Source organism: Danio rerio, chromosome 1, assembly GCF_052040795.2.
Source record: "Danio rerio strain M-AB ecotype USA chromosome 1, GRCz13ab, whole genome shotgun sequence".
Classification (NCBI taxonomy): domain Eukaryota; kingdom Metazoa; phylum Chordata; class Actinopteri; order Cypriniformes; family Danionidae; genus Danio; species Danio rerio.
The window spans coordinates 58,871,355-58,889,046 of record NC_141021.1 but is presented as its reverse complement, the minus strand read 5'-3'; the positions used below and the strand labels follow the sequence as shown (position 1 = coordinate 58,889,046).

Below are 17,692 nucleotides of genomic sequence, written 5' to 3'. Positions count from 1 at the left end.
TGTTATAATAAACACCTAAAAAAAAGAGGCGCTTTTTGTATTTTTTTTTTAGAAACTCAAATTTGAAAGTGCACCTTTTAGGTTCTGTGTGGTCTAGCGTGCTGTAATTAATTTTGGTGGTTCCTGCACATGTCTGTAATCATAGGAAAAAAGAAAAAGGTCTCCACCATAATCTATGCAAAAGTTATTGTATTCCAACTGATGAGAGGTGCTGTACAAACCACATGGATCGATCATTGTTTTCATATTTCACTATTCTTTTGTTTGATCAAACATAATTCACTGTGTTTGGAGCACGTCAGACATATAAAAGGATTACTTATGCACATCACCTCAAAAACAGAGGAGAATGGCCCTGAAGGGCACAGCATAAGGTCAGAGATGACAGCTGTCTGTGCTATCTGGGGCTGCTTAGTGATCATGAATGTATTTTTTACATTTCTGCACCATGGAAACACGGCGATTCATTAGGCAACTGTTTGGCATATGAATATAATTCAGTAAAAAGACTGCTAGAACTGTATGAGCACCAGCAAGAGCTTTCATTTGAGCTATAACTTGTACATGTGTCATATAAAAAAATATGAAAATGAACCAATGTAAAATACCTAGCTCGGGTATCCAAAAAACTGTGTATTTAAGTGTAAATAACTTTTATGCAGTAGAATAAAAACCAAAGTGATGCATATGTGCATAAAATATAGATTCTACACTTTCAAACGACACCACTTACGGGGGTCTGGTGCAACGCTAGCCCTTTAAATCTGAAAGCGAAAGTCGATGAGGTCACAGACCCGGTACCGGGTCCGCAGAGTTTAAGTGGTTAAACAAATTGCAAAAAGGATGATAAAAGCACTGTACTGTACAATATGCAACACTTTACACTAGAGTCTCATTAGTAATGCACTAAAATCTTTCTTGCTTTCTAGGCAACCATCATGGTGTTCCAGGCCGTGGCGGAGTACCGTACACAGGTGAAGGACAGCCAAAACTTCAACCTGGAAGTTGAGCTGGCTGTAGAAGGAAGAAGCAAACCTAGCAGATATACTATCAAAAGAGATAATCGGCATGTTTCACGATCAGACAAGGTGAGGAGGGGCTCTGTTTACTAATGCCAGGCGGGTTTTGTTACTTCGTAAAATTAATTGCATCATTACAACTGTATTCAGATCACTTGTTAAGAACTATGTTTGAAAAGTAATTTAATTACTGAATGAGAAACTCAATAGGAATGAGATTACTTGAGTCAATATTACACTATTTAGTTGAATCAAATAAACTTTTTTTAGTCATTTGAACTTACATTAATCAAACTGACTAAAATATGAAGGTAAACTTCGCATAACTTGTAGTTGAAACCTGATAAACTTGTTAAAATAAGTGAAAGGAACTTTTTAAGTCGAGTGAAAGACATTTGTCATATCATTTATTAATGTCTAATTAAAATCGTAATGGAAAGACAATATAAATTAAACGTAAACATAACATTCATTAGTAAGCAAATATAATTAATCTAAAAAAAAGAAAAGTTAAATAATATATGTATCAAAGCATCACACTTTTCAATTTCATATACATATTCACCTTATTCTTTGCAGACGTGCCGGCGCAGCCAATTGAATCTTTTTGGCTTGAGACTTCCGGTCTCATTTACTTCCATTCATTTTTAGACGTTAAAAACTGCTCGTTACGCTGCTTTATGTTGCAAACTGATATTTCCTTATCATAATTTTCTACTTTTTCGCGATTGTCTTAGAACTTCCGATTCAGTCGCCTATGGGAGAAATGACTAGGAATAATAAACGGCAGAAAACGGTCAAACTACTTGCTCTACAAACAAATGTTTGCATGACTATACAGACCAAGTAGAATAATATAACAAGAAAATATCAAATTGCAACATCAAGCAGCGTAATGAGCAGTTTTTAACGTCAAAAAATGAATGGAAGTGAATGAGACCGGAAGTCTCGAGCCAAAAAGATTCAAATGGCAGCGCCCACTCGTCGGCGGAGAATAAGGTCAATATAGTATGGAAGTATGCGGTTTCGGATGCAGCCTGGGTCTTTAATATGATGTATGCTGTTTGTTTTAATGTAACTATTAACTACTATTTTTATCTTCTGTGGGTTGTGGATAAAATATGCTCGTTCTATTAGTTTTATAAAATGAATTGGAATTTTGAAAAGCACCAATCGACCCCTCCCCCATTATCCTGCGAAACCCCCCACCCCCCCAAACGGGTCACGACCCCCACTTTGGAAACCACTGCCTAATAACACCTAAATAACAGATGACTGAGCAATTTAATAACACTTTAAAGCTAATTACCCAACGTTTGCTATTACGGATTGGTATCACATCAGTTTGATTACTATTTTTAAATGGACTGTCAATAGTGGTTTATTAAAATCTGTAGGTATCTTTGCATTTTGGTGACTTTATTAAATTTGCTTTCGCTCAACAGGTGGACATAAACAAGGACTTTAACGTGACTGCGAAAGGAACTGGAAAAGCCACCCTCTCCGTGAGTGTTCATGATCGTTTATATGATATGATTAAAATCTTAAAAGCATCAAATCTAAAACGAGCTGCTGTTTTCAGGTCTTGACGCTGTACTACGCCAGACCCGTTGAGAAGAAATCTGACTGCACACTGTTTGATCTGAGTGTTAAAATAGATAAAGACCCTGAAAGTAAGAGTGGAGATATATAAAAGAAAATGCAAAACAAACCTCTTTGTGTGTTTTTCACAAATTAAACTCGCTTTTATTTTGTCCTTTAGCAAAACATGCAGACGCCATTGAAACATTCAAGCTCACCATGGACTTCTTGTATGTGAACATCTTTCCTATTGCATTTATTCTTGATTCAGCATTTGCTCTTTTAGGCTTTTTTCACTCTTGGTTTGTTTATTTGGTCAGCTGGAGTCCTGTTTTTCATATACAGTGTGGGTGAGAATTAACAAGGCATTAAAAATGTGTAATACTTTCAATTAAACTATTTATAAACACTTTTTTAATCTAATTTTTTAAGGTTTTTCACCTTTATTGGTATAGGGCAGTTGAGATTTTACAGACAGAAAGTGTGGGGAGCAGAAGTAGTGGAAAGAGCTGCAAAGGACCCTAAGCCGGGAATTGAACTCGGGTCGCCGTGAGCACAAGCTAACCACTAAATTATTATTATACATACTTTTTGTATACTTTACTACAAACAGAAATGACTACATACATACATTCAACATATGCATCAGTGGTGTGAAAATTGCAGAGGTTGAAATAGTATGTAGTTGACAACGCTAGTCCGTCTGTTTATGTAATATAGTACAGTACAATTTGTTTCAATAAATTTGTATAATAACAAATATGGAATTTATAACCAATTGTTCATGCTATAAAGCAAATACTACTTTTCACCCACACTGTGTTTGTAGTTTATTTGCATATATTTGTGTCTACTAGTTGTGAGTGGATGATATAGACCTTTTTTTGGAATGCAAAATTACCTATTATGCTTTGCGTGTATGCGCTAGGAGAATGCGAAGAACTTCCGGTCGGCAGCTGATGCGTGTAAACAGTCACATTTGGACAGCTTTGAAATGATAGTTTTAATCTATTTTACCTGCTTTTATCCTCTTTGAACTAATACTGTTGTCCATCAGCAGCATCTCCTGGACTGATTATTTAAAGAAATGCGATCTAATAGAATGGAAAACAGCTGCTGTGAGGCGTTTTCCCCTCGTTGTCAGACGGCATCTTCTGCAGTTTAAATGAAGCCTTGTCATCGCTAAAGTCAACATTTTCTCTTTATTTCAAATATATAATCAGCCCAAACTAATGTAGTTCACCAAAATGTTTGATACACACACGTAGCCTGTACTGTGCCACTGACACACTGATTTAATCACTGTGACAAAGTGAAAATATAGGCTAGTGTCATTTCGAAATGACAGAAAAACACAAACCGTGGTGAAAACAACACACGAAATAAAACACAAACGGCTCACGATTAGAATGAACAGCAAAACAGCCAGCAAAGGATCAATAACAGACTTTTATTGGTCATTTTTGTAAATTGCACGAGTTTCATACCTGTTAAGTTTCATGCCAGTACTCTGGTTTGCTCTCTCTCTCTCTCTCTCTCTGTGTGTGCTTGTGTTAAAGAGCCGTTTTTCTCGTATTTCTCATGCGCTTGAACCACATGTGACAGATTATAACGGCTTTAACAGACACATTTCTAAGTTGTGTGTCACAAAAACACTCTGTTATCCATTATAAACGTTGTTGAAACCCATTTTCGGAGCGCAAATTACCAGTTGTACACGCTGTAAACGGAAGTTTTTAGCATTCTACCTGAAGACGCTGATCGCTATGGCGCCCTCCATGCAGCAGCCATGAAAAAGGTCCTTTAGCTTAGTCTCTGATTTATCATTATATGAACCGCCGACTATTCCAGCATATGTTTTAAGCAGCGGATACCCTTCCAGCTGCAAACCAGTACTGGGAAACACCCATAACACTCACATCACACGCACACTCACACACTACGGCCAATTTAGCTTATTCAATTCCCCTGGAGTGCATGTGTTTGGACTGTGGGGGAAACCGGAGCAGGAAACCCAAGAAAACACGGAGAGAACATGCAAACTCCACGCAGAAATGTGGCCCAGCCGTGACTCGAACCAGTGACTTCCTTGCTTAGTGGTGACAGTGCTAACCACTGAGCCACCGTGCCGCCATATAGCTGAATTTAGACCCATAAGCAGGCCAACACGGAATCTGCACGTGCAGAATTCCGCAGATTTTTTCACAGATTTTCCGCAGAATTCCGCAGTTTTTAGCCCATTATAAATTCTGCTTATTTACTTGAGTAAATGTGTAAATCGGAATTTATTCAGTTTTTATTCAGTAATTTATTACTTTTTATTTAATATATTAAAGTTTAAGTTATGATACTCCGCTGGATACTCCAAAAATAATTCCACAGAAATCTGCAGATTTTTACCAAAATTCTCAGCAGAAATCGCAAAAAACGTCCGCAGATTCCGTCTGGCTCTACCCATAATTAATTGCTATTTAATCGCATCTTTTTTGACAAATTCAGCATGTTGGGTGTAGACTCGTTCTGACACACTCAGCTTACAACGCAAACTGTATACATGGAGCAAAACCAACAGAATATGTTGATAAATACTGCTCTCCATCTGTTTATCCACACAGCTACAAGAACCCTAAATCTCCTGCCACCATGACTATTCTGGACATTGGCATACCGACAGGATTTACTGTGGAATACAACGATCTTGAGGAGGTAATGTGGTGATACTGTTATAATGAGGAGTAAATATTGCATATTTTATTGAGTGCTGAGGTCTGTCTAACTTTGTTTTCTTAATCGTTTAACTTCATAAAGAAATAGCGTGTATATCTTAGCCTGTTCAAAATAAATATTCTAGCTTTTTACCCTGGTCAGGTAATGCAAATGTTAGCATTATATTAGCCTGTTAACAGGCAAGTTCAGCCAAAAATTAGTGAATGAACATTTTTCTGATAAATTTAGGCCATCCAAGATGTAGCCCTACTGAAAAAACCAGCTTAAACCAGCCTAGGCAGGCTGAGAGCCCAGCCAAAACCAGCTATGTCCAGCTTAAACCAGGCTGGTCAAGCTGGTTTTAGCTGGATTTAGCTGGTCATTTTCCAGCCTGACCAGCTAAGACCAGGCTAGAAATGGCCAAAACCCCTCTAAAACCAGCCTGGTAGACCAGCTAAAATCAGCCAACCAGCCTAGGCTGGTTTAACCTGGATTTTTCAGCAGGGAGGTGACTTTTTTTATGGTCTTTGTTGATTCTTATTAGTGATTGCTGCTTTCAGTACCATGCTTCATGAAGCTTTGAAGCCTTTACGAATCAATAATAATTTGAATAAGTTGATCGGAGCGCATATATAATTGTGAAGATCATGTGATTTCTGTTGGCGCCAATGCTGTAGTGCAGAGCTATTCAATTGGCGGTCCGCAGGCCGAATCCGGCCCTCCAAACAGTGTGACCAAGATATCAAAATAAATTTAGTTCAGTCGACAAACTGCCGCTATGGTTATGAAGTCACGTGCATCTCTGTTCAATAACAGCACGAGCTGCAGTTAAAGGCTGCACAGAGTCATCATAAGCGAGTGGTGCAGGCAGCCGAAAACATGTTTGTAGAAAAGGCTATTTGTACAATGCACTGATATCGTTAATAGGGATGCAGCGATTAGCCGATTTCACTATTAACTGCGCTTTGATTCGTCACAGTTTATTAATCGTAAAGTCTTCTCTAAGCCGCATTTCTGTTGCACAGAACGAAACTGCTGCAAAATGCCAAGTTGCCTGTGCGCTAGTTTTAAGTTTGAAGTACACCGAGGCTAATACGCACGCACACAGGATTAACTACAACAGCGGCCGTTCCCATATCACGTCTTTTCCGCTTGCAAGTTTGTTATTTCTAATGTAAGAATATATGACAATATGCGTGCACAAGCGGAGCGACACGCCTGCGGCTTTACGGGCGCACACAGTAGAAAACATCTCACAGTTAGAGTTGTGCGTGCCTTTTAGTGCAATGTAAACAAAATATATGTTAGACGAATTATTATTAAAATGATTTTGTATGCATGAATGCAGATGACAACAACAGTTAATCTAAATAGCTACTGACCTAACATAAAGCTTGAATTTAGATTAGGTGTGATAAAACAAATTGCCATGGGTGCTGGGTTCGGCCCGCGGGCCGCCAAATGAATAGCCCTGCTGATAAAATAACATCATGAATCGTGCAGGTTCACTCAATTCGCCCCCCTGGTGGCAAATCTCCGAACAGGTTTCATAGTATTTTACCTGATCTTAAATCAGTTTTATAAGCTTGCAGACATTTTAATGAGATATTTGTAAAACAAATGGGTATATTATCAGTTAAAAGTCTCTTGTTGTCTTGTTTAGCAGATCCCACAATAGAATAAACAATATATAAGCCTGGAAAACTGACAAAATGAACACATTATGCAGACACTCTATATTTAATATTATTTAATAACACAGTAAGATAAGTGCATTTGGTTGACTGAACGTCTGCAGTGTGTTTGAAAAAGCCAAATGAATCCATAGGTATTTGTTGTATTTACATGGTTTTGACCAGCATGTGCTGCTTTTGAACACTTGAAAATATCGAACCATTTTGTGGTTCAACATTGTTTTGAAGCTTTGACAAGCGTAGTTTCTCCCATCACTAATTAATATAATGCAAGTCAGCAGCTACAGGCACTTTAAGAGTCCAAAAATCACACACATCAATACCTGACAATACATTGAGGTTTTATAAAGTGAAACTTTAAGTGGCCTGTGTTAAAAATTTAACAATATTTACCACTTTAAGTGTCTTGTACAGAACAATCATCTCAATTCATAAAACCTCAACGTATTGTCATTAGACTACTTGGTAATATAGATCTACTCTATAACAAAATTTGTATTTATGTCATAATTGACAAATGTTGCATTACTTGATGATCCTTTTCTAGTGATGCTACACTATTTAAAGAAATGTGACTTGAAACGTGAAGCATCCTTATACAGACAGGGCATAAAGAATTTTAATAATATCAGTTTTTGTTTTTTTTAAATAACCTCTCATTCTGTTTTCCACAGTTGACCCGGGGGAAGGAGAAATACCTTGAGAAGTTTGAGATGGACAAAGCTCTTTCAGATCGAGGATCCCTCATCTTATACTTAAAAATGGTATTTCAGCAGACTGTGTTGATTTACAGTTGAAGACAAGATTATTAGACCTTCTGGGAAATCTCTATTATTTTTACAAATATTTTCCAAGTGATGTTTAACAGAGCAATATTATTCACAGTATTTCACATTATAATGTTCTTCTGGAGAAAGTCTTATAGTATTTCTGTTAAATAGTTAACCCAATTAACCTAGTTAAGCCTTTAAATTGCACTGAATACTAGTATCTTGCCAAATAACTAGTAAAATATTATGTACTGTCATCATGGCAAAGACAAAATAAACAAGTAATTAGTAAAATTACATTATGTATAAAAAAATGTGCTGAAAAAAAATCATGTTAATCATCATAAACCTTTTTATCAATGTTAAACAGCACTTGAGAAATATATGAAAGGGTGTTTAAATTTCACAGGAGGGCTAATAATTTTGTCTTCAACTATATTTTCCTATAATAAAATGTTGAATTCTTGATTCTGATTGGTTGACTTCCCAGTGTAATTGCAGTTTATGTATATGCTTATTTCATGCGGCCGCCATTTCAAAGAACCAAAGCGAGGCTGCGGTGGGAAGAAAACCGGAAGTATAGGACGAGCACTGTAAACATTGCAGTAACATGCCGTGTACTATAAACCTCCAGCTGTTGCCGAGATTTCAAAATGCAGAATATTGTGTAACCATCACTTTAATATTGTTTAGTAAGTTTATTTTAAACAATTAAAAGCAATTTAGCATCAAACATCACAATCTCAGTGATACGCTTAAGTGTCCTCCTAGGTTTCAGCTCATGTTAAACACCGTGAGGACGCTTTCCTGCTTCAGTCTATGTAGCCCGGTGAGTGATAAAACACTGCAGTCCTCTGCAGCACACCTTCGTGTTGTCTGTAATAGTGTTGTGCTGGTACAGAAGTTTTAAACCCGGCAATTTCCCGCTAACATGGAAGCGCTGCTGAGCGCGGATGTCTCGACACGACTGATCTTCATGGCTTCGCGCTTCCCTCTCCGTGTATCTGTGTTTGGTTTGCTCTTAGTTTACCGCTCTTCACCCAGTGCAAACACAGATACACGGACTGGAGCGCGAAGCAGCCGTCAAGATCAGTCGAGTCATCAAGCAGATCGCTCGGCTCGTCTGTGTTTGTGTTCAGTATACAGCGGTGGGTGAACTGATGACCTTCTCGGCCAATCACAGTCATTTCTGTTGAGCACGTGAACACAATGGCAAATCAGCGCTGTTTTAAGAAAGCCATCAACATTGCCTTAAATGCTAGCGGGAAATTGCCGGTTTTTCTTTAAATTCAGTATCGTGACAAGTCTAATATAGTGAAAGAATCAGTTCATTAACTCGAGTTTGATGAATGGCATCTAAAACGTGTGTTTGGGAAAGAAAACGTTAGCTAACTAGTGCCATTTCCCTTAACTTAGCTGAAAATGAGCTCTGATATCCCTTTTTACATTCACCATTCATTCAGAAGGGACCTCCGGGTCACCCGGAAGGCAGAGAAATGCTCATTTTGTGTCACTTTATCTTCGCTGATAAGATATACAGCCAGGTACACAACATTCCTATGTAACTCCCAATGATACTTCCGGTTTTCTTCCCACCGCAGCCTCGATTTCGCTTTTGAAAATGGCGGCCGCGTGAAATCAGTCTATTAAGTGTTGCTGGAGCAAATGTTAATGCAGTTTCATGTCCAGAGTAACCATGAATTTACTTTGATTTCTTCTTCATTAGGTTTCTAATAAAGAATCAGAACGAATTGCCTTCAGAATGCACAAGATGCTCAATGTTGGTCTGCTTCAACCTGCTGCAGTCACCATATATGAGTATTACTCACCCAGTAAGCTGCTGCGCATTTTACACGACACACACACACACACATCTGAGACATAAAAAAAATCTAAATTTACATGCATATTTAATTTCATTATAAAAGGGAACCTAGTATGCAAAATCACTTTTAGAAGGGGTACAAACACAGTTGTGTGTCAGCAGTGTGTGAATATCTTCAGCCTCTAATGGTCAACATGAATTAATTATATTTGTTACAATCACACTTGATAAAAACAGTCTGCAGAAACACTTTGATTGACATTCTCCCATTGTACATGCCACCAGAGGAGGAAAGCCCCGTCCACTAGTGGTATTATCTCTCCCTCATTAGTATAAACAGCTCTGAGTGAGAAGCAGCCGTCTGTTTATTAGCCTTTAGAGTGTTTGAGCCGCTGAAGATAATGTCAGCAGAGACTAATGCCGAGTTCAGACTGCATGATTTTCTAAGTAGTCGTGTCACAGATGTTTCACACTGCATGACTATCCGGGCTAGCGTTTTTTTGCTGCTTTGTTTGCACTGCAAGATGGATCGGCGACAGGGGCTTTCACACTGCATGACTTTACTATAGGAAGAAGCGCTGACAACTTCGTCTGACAGCCAAAAACACGTCAAATATCTTTTGTTATTAACTACATAACGAGAAAGAAGCCTGTAATTGGGTAGAAAATGTAGTGCTCACCTGGGTTTGAAGGGAATTAGCACTTTCTCCTTAACTTTCTTTGTTTCCGTATGAAACGTCAAACAGACACGGTTGCTCCTGTCAAACCTCCACTAGCTTTTCCTCTATTTCTTGGGTCCAAATAAACCGAAAATAAGCGCTTTTATCTTCTCCCTCGACCTCACAGGGCTCAAAATTGATAAATTTTTTTTTTTTTTTCAACTTCAAATATTTAGGAGCACCAAAAAAAATTTAGGAGCAACAGAAAAAATGTAGGAGCACCCACCAAAAATGAATAATCACCGCTGCAAATTGTTTTTTAAGGGATTTATTGTATTTTAAAACAACATCAATAGGACTAACAAAACCCAGAAACAACTATCTAACGAATGCTGAGATGACATTGATATTTGTGTGCAATAATAAAGGACTCGGTGTGTTTATATCACCCTAATATGACGGTCTATACACTATACATACACACATGTCTGTCCAAACAGCTTGAAAAGTAGATTTTTCACCATAGGTGCCCTTTAATAATTGTGTGTTTCTTTTCTTTTCCAGATGCACGCTGCACAAAGTACTTCCACCCTGAAAGAGAAGGAGTAATATACAGACTGTGTAAAGGAGACATGTGCCAGTGTGCTGAAGGTATTATTGTCAATAATTAATAAATATTATCCATATGGTGACATGGTGGCTCAGTGTGTGTGTGTGGGGGAATGAGTGTGTATGGGTGTTTCCCAGTACTGGGTTGCAGCTGGAAGGGCATCTGCTGTATAAAATATATACAGGATAAATTGACTGTTCATTCCACTGTGGCGACCCCAAATTAATAAAAGGGACTAAGACAGAGGACAATAAACGAATGAATGAATAATTATTATTTTTGCCACAAACTGCAGTACTGCAGTCGAGTAAAGAGGTCAAAGATTTAATCAAAGCACATTTTTTGCACTTAAATCAGCATGGCTTTAATGTACTAAAACTTTTTTACATCTAGTTTTAGGAAAAACTTAACCAGTTATGATTATTATTTAATGTGAAGTATTGTGCATGAATGAACATAATCTACTTCTCTGAACACAGAAAACTGCAGTTTACAGAAGAAAGGGGGTTTCAAAGATGAGGAACGGAATATAAAGGCCTGTGAATCTGGCATGGATTACGGTAAATATAATGTGTTCTGTGTGTGTATATTCATGTCATAGTTCCTGAAATGTAGATTTAGGGCCCTATCATACACCCGGCGCAATGTGGCGCAAGACGCGGCGCAATAGTCTTTTAGTAGCTTCAGCTTGGCGCAAGAGTCGATTTGAGGCGTTGCGCTACGCTGTTTAAATAGCAAATGCATTAGTGCTCATTTGTGCACTCATAGGCGTTCTGGTCTAAAAAGGGAGGCGTTCTGAGGCGGACCGCTGGCGCGTTGCTATTTTGAGAAACTATAATAGATTTTTCATTAGACCAAAACTAACCCGGTCTAAACTCCAGCGCAGAGTTGCGCCTCGCTTACACACTGCTTAATACACACAAGAGAGCAATAGGCAAATATCTTTTACATATAAAAAATTTTTAATATTAAGGATATATATAGAATATAATAAGAATAGATATAGGATATAAATATAAAGGATTAAAATATTACAAAACATATTATTTTCTAGCCTACATAAATATGAAAAATCACTGCTTTTATGTCTTCATCTCGGGAGGCTTTTTCAGTTCATTCATAACAATTTGCTTTTGTATAATGTTATTATTATTAGCCGTATTATTTAATATATCCATATTTATATTTGTTTTATTAAAAACAAGCTTAGATTTGCCCACCTGTCAGGTTTTAGACCATATGGGGCACAGCATGTGTTTTAGGATATAACTCAGGTTTTTGAAGACATTTTGCTATTATTATTCATTTATTCGTTTGCTGGAAATTAGAACTGAATTTAGAAATAGTTTTAAAACGAATATTTGCGCTTAACAAACAAAAGTATTTATTTATAGACTAATTAATGTCTGTGCGTAAAGGTTTCCCTATCCAAGAGCGAATGTGAAAGTGATCCATTATCTCTCATTCTCACTCAGTAGATGCTCTGTTTAACAGTTTTCTGTTAAAAAACTGTGAACTGTTTGCTTGTGAAATGCTCATTTTTTTCCACTTAGACTTACTTTGCGTCCTGTAAATAGCGATTGCGCTCTTGGCGCGACGCAGCTGGGTTTTAAAGGGAATGGGAGATGAGACTCTAATTGGTTTATTCTCAAAACACACCTATAACTCATTAAGAAAATAAACTCAACCCTTTTAGACCATGCGCCACGGCGCAAGGCAGATTTCCCGTTCTTAAATTAGCAAAAACGCGCCCTGAAAGCATTTGCGCCCTGCATTTTGCGCTCTGCGCATGGACTGTCAAAATAGAGTCCTTTATCTCAAGAGCCCACATGACTACACATAACCATTTTTGTGCGTGTTTCAAATTGAACTGTTTATTAGATTATTACTGTTTTATTTTGTTATTTACTTATGTGAATGTACTTTTTGTTTACAATGCCATGGCCAAAATAGCAATGGAAAATAAATGGATGAGTATGAGTTGATGATGAGTTGAGATGGATAATGTAAATCACTGAAAACATTTAGTCAGGGCAAGTGTTTAGTTTTTGTTTACTTTTTGCTTTATAATTTTTGGGAAATATACAGTTTTTTTGTGCTGCATAACATGAGGGAGTCAGTTTGACCGTTTTGTTGTTCTGAGGCCAACAGATCTTTTAGCTTTAGTTGACCTGATGTTGGACCCGAGCTAATGCTAAAGCTAACCTGTATTTTTAACAGTTTACAAAGTGAAAGTCAAGGACATGGAGCTGGCAGCGGACGCTGACATCTACCAAATGGAAGTGGAGCAGGTGCTGAAAGAAGGTACGGTTTATTACGTTTGTGTCCGATTCTGGTTAAAGGGATAGTTTACCCAAACACAAACATTTCCTGTTTATTTACTCACCATTGAGAAGAGCTTGAGCTGAATCTGTGGTCCTTGTTGATTCATATAATTAAAAGTAAACAGACACAAATAAGAATAAATCAAGAGTCATGACTCACTGTGACCATGGAGGTCTTTGGCCCGTGTAAGAAACTGAACATTATTCAATATTATTGATCTATTTCCAAGATCTATTTAGCCAGGCTGTGGATTGAGGCTAATAATATTGTAAATATTGTTCAGCTTCTTACATGAACTGATCGTTTCACTTCACAAGAGCTCAGTGTGTCTTCAGGAGCCATGCCTATTGGTTTGGACTTGTTTGTATGTGTTTATTTTTAATCTAAAAGACCTTTCACCATTCACTGCCATTATATGAATCAACAAGCATTCAGCTCAAATCTTCTTTAATGTTCTACTGAAGAAAAAATAAATAAATCTACATCTTGGATGGGCTGTGGGTGTAGTCAAACAGTAATTTAACAGCAAGTTTTTGGGTGATCTCTTTAAATGCAATGTCCTCTCAAACACATACGTCACGGTCACGGATAAGACCGATTTTGGATCAGCAAAAAGGGGAGGAGACAAATGCAAATTGCTTTTTTATGTATTACAATGGTAGCATACTGCAAGAAACTTCTGGTAATTCAGAACCTGTCATTTTAATAAATAATTAATATCAAGAAATATTATCTTGCTTATAATGCTAAATGTATACTGTAATGACGTTCACGGCCCTTTGGCCGCCGGAAAGAAGGAGGCGGAGAACCGACGCAGTTTTTAAAATATTTATGTATAACATGAACGGCAGCTCCTCACAGAGACTGCCGTCTAAACCAAAACAAACGGACGGCAGCTCCTCACGGAGACTGCCGTCAAACTGAAAACAAAAGTAAAATGTCCGGGCCCGGTCCTCTCTCGGCTTCCTCTGCCATCGTTCCTCCTTTTATCATCCAGAGCTCCTTCCGTGGGATCCGAAGCAGGTGCGCACCGCAGGTGTATCCACTTACGCGGTGGCCTCACTCCATTCCCACGGCTCTCGGCCACGCCCCCTCGCCACATACCCTCATCTCCCATCACATGCCGGGGGCACCCCGTGGCTGTGCATACTCCGGCGGTTTGGCGCCACAGCACCCGCGAGATCTAAATGAGACGGGCCGAGAGAAAAGGAGATAGAAAAAAAAAAGAGGACAAAGACAGAGTAGACCGAGAAAGGGGAGAGAGGAAAAGGAAAAAAAAAAAATTGGGGTTCGGTTCTCCAGACACGCTGCCACTCGGTCCTCCACCAGCTGAGAGATGCAACGACGTGCTGGGAGCCCTGTGGAGGAATCTATCCACCCGTCCGTCTTCTGGCATCCGGCGGCGGTTCTCCTGGCTGGCTGGCGGCATCTCTGGTCTCCTGCTCCGCTCCCGCTTCCGTGGACGGATGCAGGCTCTGGCATCATGGCGGATCGCGGCGACTCTCCGTGTCTAAACCAAAACAAACGGACGGCAGCTCCTCACAGAGACTGCCGTCTAAACCAAAACAAACGGACGGCAGCTCCTCACGGAGACTGTCGTCAAACTGAAAACAAAAGTAAAATGCCCGGGCCCGGTCCTCTCTCGGCTTCCTCTGCCATCGTTCCTCCTTTTATCATCCAGAGCTCCTTCCGTGGGATCCGAAGCAGGTGCGCACTGCAGGTGTATCCACTTACGCGGTGGCCTCACTCCGTTCCCACGGCTCTCGGCCACGCCCCCTCGCCACATATACATTTAACATTATTATCTTGTCTAACTTCACATTTATTTTTAATCTGATTTTCAATTAATTATTCAATAAGTCAATGTTAGATGTGGGGAAGCAGTGGTGCAGTAGGTAGTGCTGTCGCCTCACATCAAGAAGGTCGCTGGTTCGAGCCTCGGCTCAGTTGGCGTTTCTGTGTGGAGTTTGCATGTTCTCCCTGCGTTCACGTGGGATTCCTCCGGGCGCTCCGGTTTCCCTCACAGTCCAAAGACATGCGGTACAGCTGAATTGTCCGTAGTGTATGAGTGTGTGTGTGTGAATGTGTGGGTGGATGTTTCCCAGAGATGGGTTGCGGCTGGAAGGGCATCCGCTGCGTAAAAAGTTGCTGGATAAGTTGGCGGTTCATTCCACTGTGGCGGATTAATAAAGCCGACTAAGCCGACAAGAAAATTAATGAATGAATGTTAAATATATCATTTTTGAAGAATTATTTATTAAAACAAAATTTTTGATGGCTGGTTGTTGCCACCTATTGGTTAAACAATATAATTACCACAACTTTAATTTTTGACCGTCAAGTTGCATTAAATGGGGATTTTAAACTGTTTATATCTGAACTAAAAACTGTTATTCCAGTACTTCTGTGTTGTTTGCCAGCTTGTAACTCAGAAATAAAACAGGCAGAAAACTGAAATGACTAAAGACTCTTTCTCTGTCAAACGCAGTTGTTGGTTATGCAGATTTTGGTTATTAATCTGTGGGTCACATTATACCCCTAGCAAATACTAAACTGCACTGCTATAAATTTTTTGCTCTGTCTTACAGGAACTGATCAAGTTATTGAGGGACAAGTGAAATCATTTTTGGGTCGTCCAAGTTGCAAAGAGTCTCTAGGATTTGTTCAAGGAAAATCTTATCTGATCATGGGCAAATCTACAGATCTGCCAAAACTTGGAGGAAGGTAGGTGTCATGAATCACATCACCCACATTTATGGATTTAACAAGGTTGTTTTTGGCTTAAATGGCCTAAAAAATAGATTTTTTTTTTCAAATGTTTATGAAACAAAAATAAATCCTGTTTTTTTAGGAGTTCCCCTTTTTATTACCTTTGATATACTTTTTTTCCTGCTAAAAAAAATGAAGTTGGATTTGTAAGGGTCTTAATGGTTGTGAAAGTAATTAGATCGATTGGGTTTTGTCGCTTGGTTCTCAACTTCAGTGGAAAAATGTAACATCTATTGGTGGCATTTGAAAAACATTAAATCACAATCAAGTAGGTCCATTTACACACAAATGTACTGATTTTACTGGTTATAATTAGCTGGTTTTATTGTCATTTCAAGTGGAAATCCCTACAATCCTTCTGTGTTGGTTTCTATTGTTTTTTCCAGCAGTGCTGTTATTGAACACTATACTGGAAATGCGTGTCTCGTTCATTCTGACTGTTTTATCCTCTCATTTTCTGCTGTTTTTAGTCTGCAGTATATCTTGGGAGAGCAGACCTGGATTGAATACTGGCCAACAAGTCAAGAAAGTAAATCTGCAGAGCACAGAGACCGGTACATCGGCATCACTGAACTCGAGAACATGCTCACCAAAGAAGGATGTGCAACATAATTGTCTACTGATTACAGAGAGTATTTTCACTTTCAAACTTTTGTTAAATCTCAATATTGTTTTTTTCAAAAATACTTTGTAATTTGTATAAACTGACTGAATAAAAATGGTTAATGTTATTTTTTGACTCTATTCAAGAACTATTGAACAGTTATACACCCTAAAATAAGTGTGGTCACCAAACATACTTATGAACTGAAAGGTAACACATTTAAATTCAAAGAAGTTGTGATAAAAAAGAAAAAATAAACAAAGTATGTAATTTCAACTAAATTATTAGTTGAAAAATTAGTTATTGTAATTAGTTATTATTATTTATGGTTCTCTTGATTTATTTCACTTTAATGAAAAAAAAGTTTTTTCCGAACATATTGTTGTTCTACATTAAAATTATGATTTGTTTTGTGATATTTTAAAACTTCATATCATTACAATAATATTTATAATATTTATATCATTATAATAATATCCTTTTTTTAAAGTAAACCCAGATCTCCTTAAGCATTCATCGTTTTCAATATATTTATACTTACAGTTTTTCCGAAGCGTAAAAAAAAATGTTGGAACGATGCTAGTTTTATATATATATATATATATATATATATATATATATATATATATATATATATATATATATATATATACCAGCAAACAGAATTGCAAACAATTCTGCTGTTGTTTATATGCAGTTATATATATATATATATATATATATATATATATATATATATATATATATATATATATATATATATATATATATAACTGCATATAAACAACAGCAGAATTCAGAGCTCAATCCTAAATTAAACGGATGAATTATTTTTTTGTCAGCTGATGTCATGCAGTTAAACTCCCTTCCGCTGTCCTTTGGTAAGCTAAATCCCTTTATTAAGTACGCTTTAAATACGTTTTTGGGGGGTGAGGGAAACAACTGGCTATATAGTACATTTTTAAGGAAATACTCAAGTAACTCAACCCATCCTAGCAAACATTTAGCAGCATGTTACCTCAGATGTCTCTGTCTTACCTTATTTGAAGTTCCAGCCAGTGAGAGAAATTGTTTTTTATTCCAAATTCATTGAATACGACGGTTAAAAACACTGTTACACATTACATGGC

At 37.8% G+C, this 17,692-nt stretch overlaps 1 protein-coding gene and 1 long non-coding RNA gene across 4 annotated transcripts in view; one reads left to right on the top strand and one right to left on the bottom strand.

Moving 5' to 3' along the window:
* Positions 1 to 16,689, top strand: part of c3a.1 (complement C3a, tandem duplicate 1) — a 47,199-nt gene extending 30,510 nt beyond the window's left edge. For both annotated transcript variants that reach the window (NM_131242.1, XM_087235181.1), the window contains 12 exon segments: positions 930 to 1,088; positions 2,465 to 2,524; positions 2,602 to 2,692; positions 2,782 to 2,830; positions 5,216 to 5,306; positions 7,675 to 7,764; positions 9,497 to 9,602; positions 10,819 to 10,905; positions 11,344 to 11,424; positions 13,085 to 13,168; positions 15,778 to 15,913; positions 16,429 to 16,689. In NM_131242.1, coding sequence (NP_571317.1) covers positions 930 to 1,088; positions 2,465 to 2,524; positions 2,602 to 2,692; positions 2,782 to 2,830; positions 5,216 to 5,306; positions 7,675 to 7,764; positions 9,497 to 9,602; positions 10,819 to 10,905; positions 11,344 to 11,424; positions 13,085 to 13,168; positions 15,778 to 15,913; positions 16,429 to 16,570 — 1,176 coding nt within the window. In that variant the 3' untranslated portion in view covers positions 16,571 to 16,689.
* The window catches only part of LOC147847061 (uncharacterized), a 34,398-nt gene extending 17,481 nt beyond the window's left edge, over positions 1 to 16,917 (bottom strand). The window contains exons 1-2 of one of the 2 annotated variants that reach the window (XR_015477244.1): positions 14,980 to 16,917; positions 12,375 to 13,946 (exon numbers count right to left, since the gene is read on the bottom strand). This is a non-coding gene — a long non-coding RNA (uncharacterized LOC147847061). The remainder of the gene's footprint in view (positions 1 to 12,374; positions 13,947 to 14,979) is intronic. The other variant, XR_015477245.1, reaches the window with a different exon arrangement.
* Positions 16,918 to 17,692: the final 775 nt, after the last annotated feature.